We start from the raw sequence: 18,388 nt of genomic DNA on the forward strand, positions 1-18,388 counted from the left end.
AACAGATTTCGACGCCAATCCTCCCCACTTAGACCCTCTACTCCTCCGCTAGCCGGCTCACTAGCTCATGGAATACGAAATGCTCATGACTTCATTTGTATAACGCATCAGCAAGCATCAGCACACAAAAGACGGGAAAATACGCCATACTGGAGCATTTCGAGTAAGTTGTACGGCATCAATACGGTATTTGCATATTTTTCAGCTAAAATTAATGAGGCTTCAACGGTACTTAAACTGGATTTATGTGGGCAGTTAGGTAAGTGATAGGCATATGGCACGGCTCTTAGCATGCCGAAGCTCGTATAGGATGCGACATTTCTCTAGAAGCCAAAGTATGTGCCTATGAGATTTTCAGCGATTCTTGAATAACTGTAGAAAAACCGTTTAGGGGCATTTTTTCTTCAACGATAGGACTTGGCGCCCAGTGTTCAGGTGAGCCAGTTCAGGTTGTCTTGTGTGAAGTCATGCAGGATAGGAGTTGGTGTAAGTATGTGTGAGGTGTATATAAAGGTAGGTGATTTTCTTCATTGTTTGCTGTGTGTTGTGTTTAATTCGTTTTTACCATTCAAAATCAAAGTCGAATTCATCATGAAGATATCATATCATGTTTCTCTTTTTGCTGGATTGCTAAGTGCAGTTTGGGCTCAGGAAGATAATAGATGGATTCAGGAGCAATGGGATATCATTGTTGTGGGATCTGGCCCGGGGGGTATTATTGGTATGTATTTCAGTTGTGTGTAAAGAAAAGTGCATTGGTTAATTGGTATGTTACAGTTTCTTCACGACTTGCAGAAGCAGGTCTTAAGACTTTGTACTGAAAGTGGTGGACTTCCTATGAGTACAGGTGGAGATTTGATGCAGAGGCCGGTGAGTTTAACTTCTTCGTTAGAATGATTTGTGGTTTCTAATTCTTGATAGGGATGGTTAAGAGGTACAAATCTTACGAGAGTGGATGTACCTGGACTTTACACAACAATCTTTGGGGATCCCAATGCGGACATTCTCATGTGCGGTTCAGATCAGGTAAATGCTTATGGGGGTTGTACGATCGGAGGAGGTTCAGCCATAAATGCTGGACTATTCTTTGAGCCTCCGGCCTCCGATTGGGATACGTATTTCCCTGAGGAAGTGAGTAATAAGCCTTTGCAATTTCAATATACCAAGGTGTTAACCCCACATCTAGTGGAACTCCCAGAACATGGATGCCGCTATCCAGCGCTTATACGACACACAACCTTCAACAAGCCTTACTTCTCAAGATGGTATCCGTTATCTTCAATCAGGATATAATGCCGCCAGAAAATGGCTAGTCGAAGGATTAGGCTACAAAGATGTGGATATCAATGATAAAGCCGATGATAAAACTGGTGTATTCGGATACCCAAACTTTTTCTATTCCGATGGTGAGAGAGGAGGTCCCGTCACTACTTATCTCCAATCTTCTCTTCAGCGCAGTAATTTCCGTCTTCAACATGGAGTTCGCGTAGTAAGAGTTGAGCGACATGGTGATACAGCTACGGGAGTCACAGCTCTAGTTAATGGTGTCGAGACATTTATTTCGGTTACACCAACAGGAAGAGTAATATTGTCAGCAGGAGCTATTATCAGTCCTTCACTCCTCATGCACTCTGGAATCGGTGATTTAGCAACCCTCTCTAGACTCAACTCCGCAGGAAAACTCTCCCCCAACCTCACAAGTGACGAATGGATAATCAGCTCAGAGATCGGAACCGGCCTATTTGATAACCCAAACACATTCATCGTACTCGAAGGCGACTCCATCCAATCCTACAAATATTCTTACGAGTCTCCCCCACCAGAAGACAGAGATCTGTACCTAAATTCCCGCAGCGGTCCCTACACCTTCGCATCCGAAACCTCCGTCTTCTGGACCACCATCTCGCACGCCGACGGCACCAAAGCCGGAGTCCAAGGCACCATCGGAACAGCCGGTTACGCAGACTACACCTCCGATCACAGCATCACTTTGAACGTGTACGGTACATCTGGACTCCTCTCCACGGGCTCCGTCATCCTCGACGATAACTTCATTCCCGGTTCTAGCTCCAGCGTCTATTACTCTCATCCGCGCGACGCGCAGGATATATCCCAATTCATCCACGATATATTCGCTGCTCTTCCAGCCGCGGGTCTCACGCCCCTCAATATCCCGCAAAATTCTACCCGCGAGGAAATCGAAACATATATTACCACTTGGTCCGCCTATGCGCGCGGACAGGTGAATCACTGGAGTAGTAGTTGTCGATTGGGGAAATGCGTAGATGTAGATACGAAGGTTGTAGGAACGACAAATTTGCATGTAGTTGATGCGAGTATTATTGCGCCTGTGACGGTTAATCCGCAGTTTGCGGTTATGGCTGCGGCGGAGAAGGCGGCAGAGCTGATTTTGAAGAGTGTGGGCGTGGAGTGTAAGTTCTGTGCTGCTGGTGGTGGTGATGGGGGTGGGGAGGGGGAGGGCTTTGGGAGTTATGGTGAGTATGGAAATTATGCGGGTTATGAGAATTATGAGAGGGAGGATATGTAAGGTAAGCCGGATTGTTGGGTGAGGGGGAAGGTATGAGGAATTATTGGATGGATGGATAGGTAAATGGGGAATGGGGAATGGGAATGGGAATGGGAATTAGGCGTTTGTTATCGAATTTTTGTAATAATCTTAATTGAATACTAGGTTGGAAGAAAAGGATTCATTGGAATGTTGAATATGGAGGGTGTTTTCTGACTGGGATGGATGGGATGAGTAGGATAGCGATGGTGGATTATTGACTTTGATATGGATATTTTCATTTATATATCTGTCTATTCATCCGTTCATTATCATATTTCTTTTCTCTTCATTTTTCGAATCTTGAATTCTTGAATTCCTGAGTCCCAAAAAGTTGATAGCTCTTAAAGATCCCATAATCTAAGATTCCAACCTACAATCTACCACCTAAAACACTACAATCTATCCCTCCCTACCTCCTCCGATAAACCAACCTCCCCCCAACCCAAACCCTCACCGTATTCCTATCATCCCCACCAAAAACCCACTTTGCAACTTTCTCTTCCCAATTTTCCCAGCCGAATATATCGACTGGTCCTGTGTATTTCGCTTCCTCTTTTTCCCCTTCTCCTTCTCCTTCATCCTCCTCATCCTCACCCTTTTCACCCTCCCCACCTCCCTCCCTATCCTCCTTCCCGCTCACCCCACCCACCCATTCCCCCTCACTATTTCTCCTCATAAGCGGTTTCCCCAACCCCACAAGTTGCGCATCCCATAATTTACCTACTTCAAACCCACCGATTGAATCTTGCATTCCTACTACTTTTGCACCGCCTCTCGTAGCTAGATATAGAACTTCTGGTACACTTAATGAATCTCTTTCATTTCCTTTTCCCTTTTTCTCCCCTTCACCCTCCCCCTCCAACCCCACCCCCCCAATCCCAGCCGCAACACACCTACTAACACAACTCGCCTCCCTCGCCGCAACCAAAACACTCGCACTAAACCCCCCACTAACATCCGTCCCCAAGCCCACATTAATCCCCCAATCCAACAACCACCTCACCCTCGCCATGCCACTCGTCAACGCCGAGTTCGAAATCGGACAATGTGCTATCCCGCTCCCCCTCTCCTTAATCAAACCTGCTTCTTCCTCCGAAATATGTACCGCATGCGCAAGAATCGTTTTGGGCGTTAAACAACCATATTTATCATACACCGCAGTATAATTAGTACATTCTGGAAAAAGTTCCCCTACCCAATTTATCTCTGCTCGATTCTCAGAAATATGCGTTTGGATGGGGAGATCTTTTTCGGTGGCTAATATACCCAGAGAAGTCATTAATTCTCGCGAACAACTAGGTGCGAATCTTGGTGTTAGGATAGGCGTCACGAGATCTCTATCTGGATCAATTTTCTCGCAATGGTGAATACATTCTTTTGATCGCTGTAAACTCTGAGTAGCATCTTCATCGCGGTAATAATCGGGATTAGCTCCTGAGGAAGAATCCATGCAACATCTTCCTACGAGCGCTCTCTGACCATATCGTAAACATAAATCCGCGAGCAGATTGGTGGCTTCGATGTGGATGGTGGCGTAATAGGCGGCGGTTGTTGTTCCATGTGATAGTGTACGTTGGATTACGCGTGAGTAGATGGTGTGGGCCTTGGGGAGAGAAGTGAATGAGGATTCGAGGGGGAAGGTGTAGGTATTTAGCCAGTTTAGGAGGGTGGAGGATCCGAAGAGTCCGCTGTTGGGGTATTGGGGGGCGTGGATATGGGTATCTGGGGTTTGTTAGTAGAGTGGTGTGGGGAGGATTATCGTGATATCATTTTCCTTTTTCGTAGATGTTTATGATATCCCTCCTCGAATGAACAAACGAAGAAACAAAAACCAAAAGTAGAAGTAGAAAAGGAACAGAAAAATAGAAATAGAACTAACCAATAAACCCCGGAAAAAAAAACCTTTCCTCCCCATCCCCTAAAGAACTCAAAAACTCAATCCCATAATCACCATCTCTTCCCAAATCCCCATCCCCATCCCCATCTCCATCTCCATCCCAACCCAATTCCTCCACATCCCCTCTCACCTCCTCCCAACCCAATTTCCCTTTCCCCTCATTCTCTCTCAAACCCACCACACCATCATCACCATCCCGCCCCCTCCTCACAATCCTCACAATAACCCCCTTCTCATCCACAAAAACATACGTATAATTCCAAATTTGCAATTCCGTCAAATTCCTACAATGAATAAAAGTTCCATGAAAAATTTGTCTTTTGAGTGGTTTTTTCTGATTATGTGGCGATGAAGAGGAAGGCATCTTGGGGGTTTTGCTATAGCTGTATCTATAGCTATAGATGTCTTGATTGCTGAGTAGGAGGAATGTAAGATTTAGGATGTTCTTTGGCTGGTTGGTGTTGGATCTTTATGGTATGGAAAGATGTCTTGTTGTTTTGTTTGTTCAGCTTGTTTACTGTTCAAGCTCTGGCTCAACAGAAACACAAACACAAATCAGAAAGTATTAATATCCAATCTTCCAATCTTCCAATCCAACAATCAAAATAATCCAAAACCAAAATCAAAAGTAAACACAAACTTCTCAAAATTTCATTCAAACAATCCCACTTCTATAAAGATATCACATTATTTACTTCCGTCTCACTTCCATCTCAATTACATTACATTACATCTCACTTATATTACATAACCTACATCGGCCGTCTCCGACCACCCAACCCCAACCCAACCTATCGGAAGGCGGCTTTTACCATGGTCCATGGAGCACCAACCACGAGCTCAGTCAGCCCGGTTTTTATTTCCGATATCCCGGTTCATGGGATCGGGATCTGAGCTCCAGCTCAACATCAACCTGTTTAGCTTCTATATATGAACGTCGTTTATTTTCTCCGTACAGAGTAGTGAATTTGATGGTATATTATTCGTGATTAACTATCCTAGATGGGGTTTTTAAGTTATTTGTTACCTATATATTGAGGTTTTTGATGATGGTTTTCAATCGAATGGTTTATGGGATGTTTGCTGATTATAAGCTTATGATTGAGTGATCCAAGGAAGTAAACATTAGGAAGTGATGCGCAGGGTAGCTGAGAGGAAGGTATCAATCTATCAAAACAGAGTGATTCAGCTAGTGGTTTATCAAATGGTATGAGATGTATGTTATTAATATGTTAAGATTATTCTAATGTTTATTGGCATTAATATACATCCATCCATCTATCTACCTAATAATGTATCCTCTTCGAAATCATCAAATTCTCTATTCATTCTATACCAATGTGGATGAAATCAACATTATTCAATTCCTAGCAGCGAACAAATATACATGCCCAAGTAAGCCAGAGGAGCTAACCTGCGTGCCGAGATACAAGAAGTGCCCTCTAGCCACCAAGTATTCAACGGATGCAATCCACTAGAATCTTGTGACTATTCAGCCGCATTTATGATTCGTCGAAGGAAATCTACTGCAGAAGTCCAGACCGTCGTCAAGTTCTAATCCGTAGAGAGCTGGAGATTATTAAAATGATAATATTAATATATTCCGAAAGAACCAGCTTCGGTATAACTGCGAATAAGTGTCAATTTGTGAAGTTATGTTGGTCGATAGAAATATTTAAGCTTTTGTAGAAGTGGGCGAGAACGAGAAGGGCGAGGGAGAGATAAACGACAGTGATTATCGAAAGTTCGAATTCGAGAGAGGCTATCCAGAACCAGGAATTGGAATCAGATATTATCCGAGGAGTTCAATCGTATGTATGCGATTATATCGAGTGACGAGGAGATGAAGCTGTCGTAGAAGTACACACTAACAAAATCGGTAATACAAGTAGAGGTGGCGATAGAGAAGGCAATAATAGAAGTAGGCGGTAATGAAGGGGTCTCAAGGAGATGGTGGTGATAGACAAGAAAGTTGTTTGATCGGATATTGAAAGTAGTTCTTTGCCTTCTTCTCCCAATAAATGATGTCAAGTTGGAATTTGATCGAGATTCGTCAACTTTGCAGCCGGAGAAAAAATTTTGTTTGTGAATCAAACTCCATGTCGAGAGTCAAGTAGATTTATCTTTTCGGCTTCGATGACGATCACGAAATCCAGTCAAGCCATTATAGAAAAGGCACAAGTTTTGACGAATCAAACAATGCAGCCCTTCTTCCATTGCCGTTGCTGAATGCATTTATGGTTTTGCTTAGCAATTTCAGCTTACACCATTTGCCGGGGAGACAAGGAAGGTTAGGATTGCGTCGTTCATAGCTAAAGAGTTCCGATGGAGAAGAATAATCCAAGTAGGGATTTTTTCTCAGATCAGATCTCTGGATTTGACCTGTAATATAATCTGAAGGATTCAACTGTGGTCGGAATGAAGGTTCGTAAGTCATTACAAACATTCTCCCAAGCTGTTGCATCCTCTAGGTCAAATATCCACCACGAAGTCCACCTTAACTTGCTACTGACTCAGAGATTGCTTGGCTGGGGGCTCTATAAACATGACGGCCATCCTTCCAGGCCATTGTATCCCCTACATAAAATGTTCCACCCCAAGCCGCATGTAGTTTCCCAACAACATACATTAAATTCTGAACGTCCAAAGGAGATTTCTTAGGAATGTTCTTCAGTACCTCCTCATAACTCGAGCCACCAGTAATTCTCATACCTCTATGACATCTCCAAGTTTGTAGACTACATAAAAATATCAAAGTGCCATAGAATCCGTGCGCCCTCTCGGAGACACGGTTTCTCAGTAGATCACGCATATTGAAGTCAAGCATGACATGCTCTAACACTAGATTTATTTCTTGTAATTGTCCGTGTCGAGCTAGTGAGTTCATCATTGAAATTGCGGTACAAAAGCCTGAAAATTCCCAGTATTGAAAGTCGAAGGATCTTACATGAAGCTCGATATGCGTGATATGTTTGATGGAATCTTGAGTGATGGATTTAAGTGCATCGATTGCACGAAAGGGGGTCGGCAGAACAAGGGTGGCACGTTTCCAGAAAAGTTGTCTAGCTTCCTGGTAGATTCGCGGATGAACTCTCAAGAAAGATGCACCAAAAGCCTGACAATTCGGAAAAGATAAATTCATCGTGTCATATGAGGATCGCCCATATGCATATAAAATTGGCTCAAGATCAAATTTCCAAGATATTTCTTGTAGGGCCTTACAATAAGGCGCCAGATAAAATCTGGATGGGAATATGTAGCCATAGATTATCTCTCGAATCTCAGGAGGAACACCCAATAAAGAAGCCTTTTCGCATCTCCATTCTTGTAAATTTGCACCCTCTATCTCTGTTCTTGTCTTCGGCAGTGCATCGTTCTGAATTGGAGGAATTGTGAGATGAAGCAGAGGAATTTGAGATTTTTTCCCAAACGATTCTTCCCTTCTCGACAATACAGCTTTCGAGGGTAAGTCCTGGGAGGCGACAATACTATTTCTGCGAGTAATTTGAGATCTACCCGCAAATGATTCTCCGCTTCTCCACCATATAGCTTCCGAAGATATGTCAGTGATACTATGCCTTCGAGTAATTGTCACTTCAAATCTGGAGTCTTCCCCCGAAAATGAGACCTTTTGCTTCTTAACATCCATGATTGAGGAAGTTGTATGGGAATGTGGGGTTGAGTGAGTTGGGTAAATAGTAAGACTGACTCGAGGTAGATGTTAATTAAAAAGAGGATGAGTTGAGAATTGAATATCTAGAAAGGAATAAATTAGTTAATAATTATGTCCAAATGAATAGCTTGAAGTATTTCACTGAGAAGAAAAGAATCAAGACGTTCTATATGGAAAAATTAAAAGTATATGCATGAAAAGAAGAAACAGTGTTCAAAACTAAAAGATTGGGTGGTGGGAACTTGGAAGTCTTAAGAGGAGACCAATACCATTGCTGATGTCAAGCGTCGTCCATCAACTTGTAGCAGATAAGCGAGTATAGTACAACTTTTTCATCCCGATCGATCCCGATCTCGATTTCGATTTCGAGACATAATGATTGAAGAGCAGAATGATGAGTAAATACATGGAATATAACTTTCTATTCCTAATGCAAAACAGTTATAAAAGCCATGGAAAGGATCTCTCAAGCCCCGAGCAAAATCAAGCATCTAGCTTAGAAAAAAAGGTCATATCACGTGACTTAGATTCGTAGTCTATCTCGTGACCATCCCCCATCCAACAACCCTGGTTTCCACTCGCACCATCTCACTTCCAAGTTTATTCACCCCCTTCTCCCAAGATAATCATGAATCTCTCCATACGTCACATCCTCCGAGCTCCACTAAACTCCTTCCCAACGCTCACATCTCGCTACAAAACTTTTCCGAATCTTTTACCATCTAATGCAGCATACCAAGTACGCCGTTTACAGCTTCCCCCAGTCAAAGATTCTTCGAGAGAAAAGTGCTCTTTGAAAGAAGAGGCCACTCTGGAAGAAAATACCATCTCAGGAGCACATACCCGACCAAAGGAGAAAGCACCCCCAGAATCCATATTATCTCCTGTTGCGAACACCACTTCTCACTCTTCTCAACTACCAAAATGGATACCCTCCAGAAAATTAGAACACTATTCCAATCTCTCTCATTTCATGTTACAGGAATCACTTGCACCACTTCTGAAGGAAAATGGTGGGAAATGGGTTTTGACCTCTGATGGGATGGGGATGAGGAGGATTTTTAAGTTCAACGGGTTTAAGGATACCTGGGTTAGTTTTTTCTTGTTATTTTTGAGTGCTGGAAATGCTGCATCTGGATATATATTTGAGGGTTTAAATATAGAGAGTTTGATTGGGCTTGCTGGAGTTCTGTGTGAAGATCAGCTTTAGAGGAAAGTTAGGATGATAAGTAGTCATCTAATAAACCCCTTGAAACCTTCTCCGAAGAGAACTACGAAATTTCCACTACCTACTTTCCGTCAATCTACCTCCAACCCGGTAAGAGAAACCAAAAGTTAGCAACATCACTTACACAACACTTAACCCTCAGAACTTCATGAACGCAATAGCAGCAAAATGCAAACAAGAAAAGCATCACCCAGAATGGGTTAACGTGCGTCTGTTACATCTCCTCTTACTTTTTCCAGTCATCTAACATCCCCTAGATCTACAACAAAGTATTCATCCACTGGACCACACATGATCGCCCCGGTCTAAGTGCTATCGATATCCTCATGGCCGAATTTTGCGACAGACAAGCTACGATACACAAAGAGGTTGAAGAACAAGAAACCCAAGAAATATCCAACGACATTGAAATTATCAAGAACGAGAAGTTGCTCAATCATGCTCGTGAGATCGAAGACGAGAATGCATCCGAAAATTCCAAGACCGCCAACGTGACTCAGGAAAAAGCACCCACTCCAGAGAACAAAGTTCAAGCATCCCCAAAAGAAAAATCCAAGTCCTCACAGCACTCCGAGGTTTACCGAAAAAGCAAAGAGATGAAAGGGCTACAGGCAGAAGAAAAAGCCCTGCAAAGAACTATCGACATGAAGGACATAGTCCGAAAAGCGCAAGAAATGCGTCAAAGACGTGAAGCCCATCAAGAATTACTCCGACAACATAAAGAGAAGAGGGAGAAGAGAGAAGAGCAAGAAAGGGCGGAGAATGGCGGATTTCTCTTATCCAAGATACCGGGCGGGGAAAAATAGCCAAAAGTTGAAGGAGGAGAAGAAGGAGAAGAAGAGGATTGAACATCAGAATTTGATGAGGAAGCAGGAGGAGCAGAAGAGGTTGAGTGTTTTGAGACATCGGGAGCGATTGGGGACCCATAAGGTGGAAAGTGGATTGAAGATCGAAGCGAAGGGGATGAAAAAAGATGATAGGATAAAGTATGAGGAGAATGAGAAGGAGAATGAAAAGAAGGAGCATGAAAAATAAACGATATTAATATATAAATGAAAATAACCACTCAAGATATCCGCAATCTCTACAAGTAAAAGAGCAAAAGTAGTCTCATTCAACTTGAAGTCAAGCATATTCATTATCTAAATACAGCATATTCCTATCCCCAAACCCGTACGTGTTAAACCTATTCCCTTATTTCCGAAACCCTCAAGAACAAACCCCACCACTTAACTAAACTTCTTCCTCTCATTCCTAGCAGCAATCTCATAAAAAAGACTCCCATCATAAATCCTCCTGATATCTTCTTTCTTCATCCTCCCATCTTCCGGCCATAACAAAAGCCACGTCGCGATCCCTAATAACTATTAGCACTAATTCCTCACCTTTCTTCCTCCCCTCGTCCCAACAAACAAAAAAGCACAAATAAACTCACATTCAAAAAGCGCACCTCCCCACCCAATCGGATCCGCAATACACCTCTGACCCCTCATAACGCCCCACACCTCCCTCAAAGAAATCGACTCCCCATCCCCATCCCTCGCATACTTAGTAAAAATCTCCTCGAATCTCTGGGGGATAAATCTCCCCTCATGATCGTACGTTCCGGTATCACTCCCATGTTTATCTTTATGAATCCTATCTGTCCAGATCCGGAAGAAGAGATCTGGGATCCAGGAGTCCGGGGGGAGAGTAGGGTAGGAGAAATTGGCGTGGATAATTAGGACGGCGAGGAGCGCGAGGAAGGGGTTGTAGGTTAGACGTCGGAAACCGGTGTAGGTGTCTTGGGGCCAGATTATGCCGTCGGAATCGGGGTCGAAGAAGGAGATGTGTTGTTGGAGGACCTGGGGGGTGTTAGTGGGGTGAGGTGAGGAGATGAGGAATGGTGAGGATGAAGAGGGAAGGGGAAATGAAAGGAGGATACGAACTGTAAGATGTCTATTGCGGTGAACATAATTGTCTTTCTGTGTTCCATATGGTGCTTCAACAGATGCTGCTTGATTTGCTCTCGCAATTCCTATTATATTCTCAAATTAGTAAAACTCTAAGTAATTATATCACTTCTCCCAATCCACGCTCAAATACCCAGATCCCCAACTCCTCATCTGCATCCTCTCCTCTCGTCTCCTCCCATTACACCAAAATCCAAACCAAAAAATCAAAAGAAAACAAGAGAACCCACCCGGATCCCTCAATCTCTTCTCCTCACCCCTCTCAACAAACGGCATCCTCTCTTCCGTAACCGGACACTCTCTAATCATCGTCTGAAACCCAGGACTCCTTCCATTCTTCTCATCTACAATTGCTGGAGCCATGTTTTCTTAATCTTCTTTCCTTTCCTTTTTCTTTCTTGATTTTAATTTTGATCTTGACTTTGATTTCCGTGCTCGATCCAGTTGAATATTTCCTTCCAGAGGTATCTTTCTGAAAATCAAAAATCGATATCGAGATGAATATCAGAATCAACTTAATTCACCCACGTAGTAAATTCTCCACACAATAATTCAAATAAACAAAATTATTGTTCTCGCGTTCTTTATTCACATTCCTCATCATATCACCAACAAGTAAGCAATATATAACAATCCCCATCCCATCCCATTCCATCTTCATATGCTCATACATCTCATCAAATTACGCAAATTATGCACATTTCTCCCATTTAATAAATGCAGTGATGTAATGCCAATACGTACAAAAACAACTACCATGATTGGTAAGGTTATAGCCAGGTACGTACTCCGGACGGTTACGCGAATATGTACGCTAGAAGTGCGAGTAATGTATGACGTAACCTTTTGTTGTGGTTAAGTTTAATACTATTATTATTACCCTTACCTCATATTTTAAATAAACGACTTGAATGTTTATATAAGACTATTAAGGGGGCTTGATATGCGACCAGGGGTGTGAATATTATAATGTTATTGTTGGGCTTTTATCGTATCGTTTCGTATAGTATCGTCCTGATTAGAGGAAATGGATGAGGGAAATTGGGAGAGGAAGGTATATGTAACATCATTTAGGTTATTTCATGACTTAATCTTGATGATTAAACTATAAATCCACACAAGTTCAGTAAGATTACTTAAACTTTAAGCTTCATCGTAAAAATAAGTACGAGTACGGTAGTACTAATTACCCACTCGAATACCTACCTACCTATCTAACTAAAACACAAAACCTCCCAAAACCTCCCAAAACTTCCTCGTACATATAACATGTTACACTTGTGTAACAATAATAATCACTTAATTAACAGTAATCAGCCAATCCACCAGATATGATATTCGACGTGCCACAAACCCCTACCTTCCTACCTACCTACCCAGTACTCCAAATCCAACCACCACGCCATCATACCATCACACCACAACCTTCCCAGTTCATACACGTACAGATAAATTCGCAGCCCAGTTCAAAACTTGAAACCCCAAATATCCTGACCTACATCTCAATCCACCAGTCTAACCACTCACTACAACCCTCTACAATCTTCAACTCTCCCAATTCATCACCTCAAATCCCCAATCCTACCTCAAAAACAAACCCCAACATCCCAGAAAAGATGCCACTAGAAATTCAGAAATTCCCTGTGATTCATCCTGGATTGTATCCTCATGATTATAATTAGAAGATCTAAGATGAAACTCCTCAATAGATAAATGCCCATTGCCGACTATGGCTCGAAAAAATCACAATATTCTCATGGTAAGCTTTACATGTGTACTTTCACATTCCGTAACTATCTCATTATTCCACTAGAAATTGTACCGTACATTCCCAATAGCAATTCTAGAGTCTAGACTATTCTCCCCTGGCCCATCTCTCAAACTCCTCCAACATATCCGGAGTTATCTGTCTCTTGATCTTCGGCATTGCCATCAAAAAGTCATTCATCACTGCCGGTTCCATCGTCGCATTCTTTTTACGCCTTTCAATAGCCGCATCAAAGGCTTTTTGACAGATACTTACCATTTCCGCTCCAGAATATCCCTCTGTTAGACGAGCAAGTTCGGCTATATCAACGTCTTTTGCCATAGTAGATTCGCGCTGTCTAGCACGAATGATGGCTTCCCGACCAGCAAGGTCAGGTGGTGCAACATAGATAAGTTCATCAAATCGACCAGGTCGAAGAAGTGCTAAGTCAAGATCTTGAGGTTTATTGGTTGCGGCAAGTACTGTAACACCCTTTAAACTCTCAATTCCATCCATTTCATTGAGTAAAGTAGTAAGAACGTTGACTCCATTATTCGAATTTTTACCATCTCTCTTCCCACCAATGGATTCGATTTCATCAAAGAAAATAATACTTGGAGCTGCAGCACGTGCACGGGAAAATATATTTCGAACAGCTCGTTCGGAGTCACCAACATATTTAGAGAGAAGTTCGGCACCTTTAACAGCAAAGAAGTTGAAACCCATTTCAGTGGCAACAGCTTGGGCGGTGAGTGTTTTGGAACATCCAGGAGGTCCATAGAGAAGAAGACCTTTTGTTGGGGAACGGCCAAAATCTTGCATGATCTCTTGGTACTGGAATATTGTTAGTACTTTGTATTAAAAACGTAAAGCAGTCAAATAGAAAAGAACTTACATGGAAAGGTGTCTCGATTGCAAGTTGAATAGCCTCTTTGACTTTATCTTGTCCTCCAATGTCACTCCATTTAACCTTGGGTGGCCGCAAAGTAATATCATGCATTGCACTTGGCCTTACTTCCAAGAGAGCATGCTCGATATCCTCTTTAACGATGAATTTCTGCTCCGGCAAGTTCTCTGCATCTAACTTATCTTCCGCAAAAATGTGTGCTTCATCTAACAGAAGGGCGAGATCTTCTGGTGTATATGCATGTGTTCGTTCTCCAAGATCATGAAGAATCTCATCCTGGGTTTCAGGGCACATTTGAGGATTGAGAGACTTGAGAATAGCTTTCCTGGCAGCTGCGTCTGGAACTGGTAGAGAAATAGCTGTAGTGAACCTACCTCGCTTTCGTAATGAGGCAGGTATTTTAAGCATATCAGATGTTGCCGCCGCCACGACGACTTGTGGTAAAGAGTTTGGAGGCTCATCTTTAGCAAGATCTTCAAACCCTTCACAAATAGCCTCTGTCATATCCAACAGTGGTTCACCACCCTTTGTAACCACAGATTCAAGATCATCTATGATTATAATACTTGGCTGGTTAATCTTTGAATCCTTGAAAATCTTCTGGACTTCCGAAGGTTTAGTTTTACGATCAATTTTGCGAACTTTGCCCCATTCTGTACTGGCGAGTTTGTCTAGGACAAAGGTTTTGCCCGTTCCCCTTCCACCATGTAGAAGAACAGCAGGTGACCTACGAACTTTGGTGAAATAAAATTGACGGTTGAAATTACTCAGGAATTTGTTCAGTTTTCCGAGAGCTTGATCGATGCCAGCAATATCAACAACCTGAAGAGGTTTTTGCTCAACATTGCTTGCGGCCAATACGGCTCCACTGATTTCAGCAATTGTTGCAATCTTAACAGAAGATGACCCATCATCAAAAAAGCTGGCAACACCAGATTTCGATCCATCTATGGAGAAAACTTCAAAAGTTCGCTTTTCTCTTCTGTACATCACATCTCTAAATGTCATGCCAGGGTAAATCAACTCAGCACGAGCTGCAATCTCGTCAGCTCTGCACTGAACTCGTAGTAAACATGAAAACAGCGACCCTCGTCCTTTTGAAAGTGGAAAATGAAAGAGAGGAAACAAAAGAAGAAAATCCTACCAAAAAGATCCTCCAAAATACACCGCCAACCAATTCTAACATCCCCGCTCAACTCTCGCATAACCCCTTCAATCATACCGACATCCTTAATCAGAATATCCTTTGCAACCTCCAACTTTCCTGCTCTAGCAATGATCACATCATCACTCAATTTAAACCCGCATGCCTCCTGGAAAGCCTTACTGACTTGGACTACTTTCCTACTTAACTTTTCCGCGGCCAACCAAATCACCGCCTCTCGTCTTGTATGTTCCCCCTCAGAGCTCTTCCATAGATAGCATGTTTCCCCATTTTTGATTTGAAAATCTAAAAGAACATCTGTGCAAACATACACACGTGCTACGTTTTGAAATCCGGTCTTTCTGAGATGTGCTGATATGGGCGGACTTTTAATTCCAGAATTTTAGATTCAGGTGCCATATTGACCTGTTATTTGAATGTTTCCAATAATATCAAAACAATCAAATAATCAAAATATCGACTTCCTCGATTTGGAGAAAGTAAATAAAGGAGGGGAAAAAAAAAAAAAAAAAGCTCATCGATAATGGAGGGGCAGAAGTAAATAAAATTATCATTAGCCTTGCCAAGGAACATGGGTGCATGCTTGAAATTTGTATCAACGTTGTATCACAGCTTTAGTTCTGCCATCAAACTAATCCTAATCTTCGAATGTAAAGGCGGTGAACTAAAATAAATCCGTAAGGCCAATTAATTTTCCCCATTCCCGCAGCCTTGACCCCTCCTACATTAATCCCCTCATTATCACCAATGCCCTCCCCCCGTTCACTACCCCCGTCATTCCTTACCCCGTCATGGACCACTTGCCAACTGCAATGTCTCTTCCAACGCCGTCACATATACCAAAAATCTCGCAAGAACAATGGAGATCCCCCGAAACCACGAGGTGAATCTCTCTTTGGAGCCCGACGTCTCGATCTTACTCCCCCTATAAAGCCACCCACATCTCTCTTTGAAGAGCTCTTCCCCGAGGAACAACAAAGACCTCCTCGATATGCAACCCCATCAAAACACCTCAAACATCCTTCACCTTCAAGATTTCCAAAATTACCTACCTTTGACTGGACATCTAATATTGAGACATTCGATGAAGCCGAAGTGCGACGACGAGCTGCAGAGAAGGAGAGGAAGGATTGGAATTTGCTTGGAAAAGAAAGGGGAAGAGAGGAAGAAGATGCGGTCCAGAGACTGGAGGCTAGTGTTTTGATTTTGAATTGTGCTAGTAAGACGTTGGAGGAGAGTGATTTTTTTAGGTTGAGTCCAAGGGGTGAACATATTGAGGGATGGACTAGTGGGATTATTAAGAGTAAGTTGTTTCTTCTCTATCCCTTTACTTTAATCTATGTCCATTGATATATGTACAAACTTGCAAGCTTAACTAACTACTCAACTAGTAATTCCCGGTCGCGATCCTCAAACCCTAGAAGCTCTAGGTCACTACTTCATACTCTTCTCCTCGCGCGCTGCAGCCCTTGCCTATTTTCATCGTACCATCGAACTGCACGCCCTGTCTCGAAACTACCAACCCAAGATCATTCCTTTTCCAGATGCATTTCCCTCAAATTCCAATCGACCCCCATCAAACCTTCCCCATTCACCCAAAGAACTTGAATCGCTGCTGCGGAATTTCACCCTCGTCCCTCCTTACACTCGTCTTTCTCTCCGCCTCCTTCAAAAACCTTACCGTCCAGCCATAACTACTCTCTTAACAACTGGTTCCCCACTCACCCTTACAAACTCTCGCTCTCAATCTCAAGCTCAAGATACCGTCCTCTTCACCATTACCATCACATCCGTAGGTCTTAGTTCTTGGGGTCTCCGAGAAATTCTTGAAACAGATGGAAAACGTCGTAACCTGCATTGGCGTTTCGCTCGCGAAGGGGCCATCATTCGGGTTGGCGAAAAAATAAATGCCGGATCCGAAACGGGCTATCGAGGGGAAAATAGTATTGGAAGACAAAAGGCTTATAATACAAGCGCAAGGTATATATTATCATTTATGGATAGAGCGGAGGCGAGAAGGTTTGTCAGGGCGTGGCATAAAAGACCTTGTCCTTTGCAGAAGGAATACAAGGAGGGTGATGAACCTCCTCCTGTTGTTAATGCTGAGATTATGTGGTAGATTTGAGTAAGGGAATAGAGAGAATAGAGGAGATTTTGAAGATACCAGAGATACTGATATAAGAGAGGAAGAATCTTTGAGAGATTCTACAAAAATGATATCAGTAATAAGTAATTACTTATAAACAAATAAGGTGAAGGAACTCTTCCTTCGACACCACCATACTTGACTATAACACGTAGATATGTGACAATCGTGAGAATTAACAGAAGAAAAGACACAAAAAGAAAACGTCATGTAAATATAAACTAGAACAGAAGAAGACTTAAGTTTGTTTATCATAAATCAATCGTATAATAAATATGTTCTATAAAGTTAATAAGTCTAGTGTTTTAATGTTACGAGGTTTGCCGTCTAGATCACGTGGAAGTGCTCTAGGCTCTCGAGGTGGTTTATAACTAGGCGTCAAGCAGGGACTTAAAGTAATGACAATAATGCAATTCGTAACTAATAGTAGAGTATACTAAATGATTGATCTTGATCTTGAGCACGAAGCTCTATACAAAGGGAATCCATCTTGATTATATAGACCTTCGTATTCCAACATTGGAGCGATGGAGCTGAGGAGCGAGATTCGAATCTCGCTCCTTCGCTCCCTCGCTCCCTCACAAGACTATTCATGTGATCCTATAACACGTGATAATAGTTATAATGTTACAACGTAACACTCATACCCTCTATTCTAACCCCATCACCTACCACTCACCACTCATTATTTACTACTCACCATTCTCCTATAATATCCAAATCCCAACAATAAAACCAAATTATTTATCTATTTATTACCCCATCTCATTAATCTATAATATCAATTCCCTCTGTCTCCTATACTAGCTTCATCCTCATCCCATCATTCCAGATCCTCCCACGTCTCTCCCACCCCATCCCAACCTCCTCTCATCCCCATACTCCATACTCCATACTCCCTCCCCCTTTCTCAGATCCCCTTCACAAATCCAAATCTCACATCTACAAAATCCAAATCCTCACAATCCCTCCTCACCATACATTCACATCACCATTACACATTCACCACATTCACCACACACCATACACCATACACCGTACATGATCACATTCATCACTCACAAAATCATCACAAAAATCACACAATCATCCAAAGAAGCACCC

General features: G+C 42.5%; 8 protein-coding genes across 8 annotated transcripts; 4 read left to right on the forward strand and 4 right to left on the reverse strand.

Moving 5' to 3' along the window:
• Positions 1–492: 492 nt before the first annotated feature.
• On the forward strand, positions 493–2,548 carry SS1G_13051 (hypothetical protein; the record flags this gene model as incomplete). The annotated part of the gene is made up of 5 exons (XM_001585909.1): positions 493–513; positions 652–721; positions 848–870; positions 922–1,131; positions 1,187–2,548. 5 exons carry the CDS (start codon positions 493–495, stop codon positions 2,546–2,548), a joined length of 1,686 nt encoding a protein of 561 aa, XP_001585959.1.
• A 430-nt stretch (positions 2,549–2,978) lies between these two features.
• On the reverse strand, positions 2,979–4,830 carry SS1G_13052 (hypothetical protein; the record flags this gene model as incomplete). The annotated part of the gene is made up of 2 exons (XM_001585910.1): positions 2,979–4,291; positions 4,449–4,830. The coding sequence occupies 2 exons, from the start codon at positions 4,828–4,830 to the stop codon at positions 2,979–2,981; spliced, it is 1,695 nt and encodes a 564-aa protein (XP_001585960.1).
• Positions 4,831–5,758: 928 nt separating this feature from the next.
• Positions 5,759–6,457, forward strand: SS1G_13053 (predicted protein; the record flags this gene model as incomplete). Its single annotated transcript, XM_001585911.1, has 3 exons — positions 5,759–5,861; positions 6,156–6,277; positions 6,392–6,457. The coding sequence occupies 3 exons, from the start codon at positions 5,759–5,761 to the stop codon at positions 6,455–6,457; spliced, it is 291 nt and encodes a 96-aa protein (XP_001585961.1).
• A 506-nt stretch (positions 6,458–6,963) lies between these two features.
• Positions 6,964–7,278, reverse strand: SS1G_13054 (predicted protein; the record flags this gene model as incomplete). The annotated part of the gene is made up of 1 exon (XM_001585912.1): positions 6,964–7,278. One exon carries the CDS (start codon positions 7,276–7,278, stop codon positions 6,964–6,966), a length of 315 nt encoding a protein of 104 aa, XP_001585962.1.
• Positions 7,279–8,767: 1,489 nt separating this feature from the next.
• Positions 8,768–10,173, forward strand: SS1G_13055 (predicted protein; the record flags this gene model as incomplete). The annotated part of the gene is made up of 3 exons (XM_001585913.1): positions 8,768–9,229; positions 9,510–9,572; positions 9,625–10,173. 3 exons carry the CDS (start codon positions 8,768–8,770, stop codon positions 10,171–10,173), a joined length of 1,074 nt encoding a protein of 357 aa, XP_001585963.1.
• A 423-nt stretch (positions 10,174–10,596) lies between these two features.
• Positions 10,597–11,682, reverse strand: SS1G_13056 (hypothetical protein; the record flags this gene model as incomplete). Its single annotated transcript, XM_001585914.1, has 4 exons — positions 10,597–10,724; positions 10,803–11,211; positions 11,296–11,384; positions 11,550–11,682. The coding sequence occupies 4 exons, from the start codon at positions 11,680–11,682 to the stop codon at positions 10,597–10,599; spliced, it is 759 nt and encodes a 252-aa protein (XP_001585964.1).
• Positions 11,683–13,174: 1,492 nt separating this feature from the next.
• On the reverse strand, positions 13,175–15,537 carry SS1G_13057 (hypothetical protein; the record flags this gene model as incomplete). Its single annotated transcript, XM_001585915.1, has 4 exons — positions 13,175–13,900; positions 13,962–15,007; positions 15,196–15,299; positions 15,461–15,537. 4 exons carry the CDS (start codon positions 15,535–15,537, stop codon positions 13,175–13,177), a joined length of 1,953 nt encoding a protein of 650 aa, XP_001585965.1.
• A 348-nt stretch (positions 15,538–15,885) lies between these two features.
• SS1G_13058 (predicted protein) lies at positions 15,886–17,257 on the forward strand (the record flags this gene model as incomplete). The annotated part of the gene is made up of 2 exons (XM_001585916.1): positions 15,886–16,441; positions 16,530–17,257. 2 exons carry the CDS (start codon positions 15,886–15,888, stop codon positions 17,255–17,257), a joined length of 1,284 nt encoding a protein of 427 aa, XP_001585966.1.
• Positions 17,258–18,388: the final 1,131 nt, after the last annotated feature.

This window comes from Sclerotinia sclerotiorum, genomic scaffold (assembly GCF_000146945.2).
Source record: "Sclerotinia sclerotiorum 1980 UF-70 scaffold_23 genomic scaffold, whole genome shotgun sequence".
Lineage (NCBI taxonomy): Eukaryota > Fungi > Ascomycota > Leotiomycetes > Helotiales > Sclerotiniaceae > Sclerotinia > Sclerotinia sclerotiorum.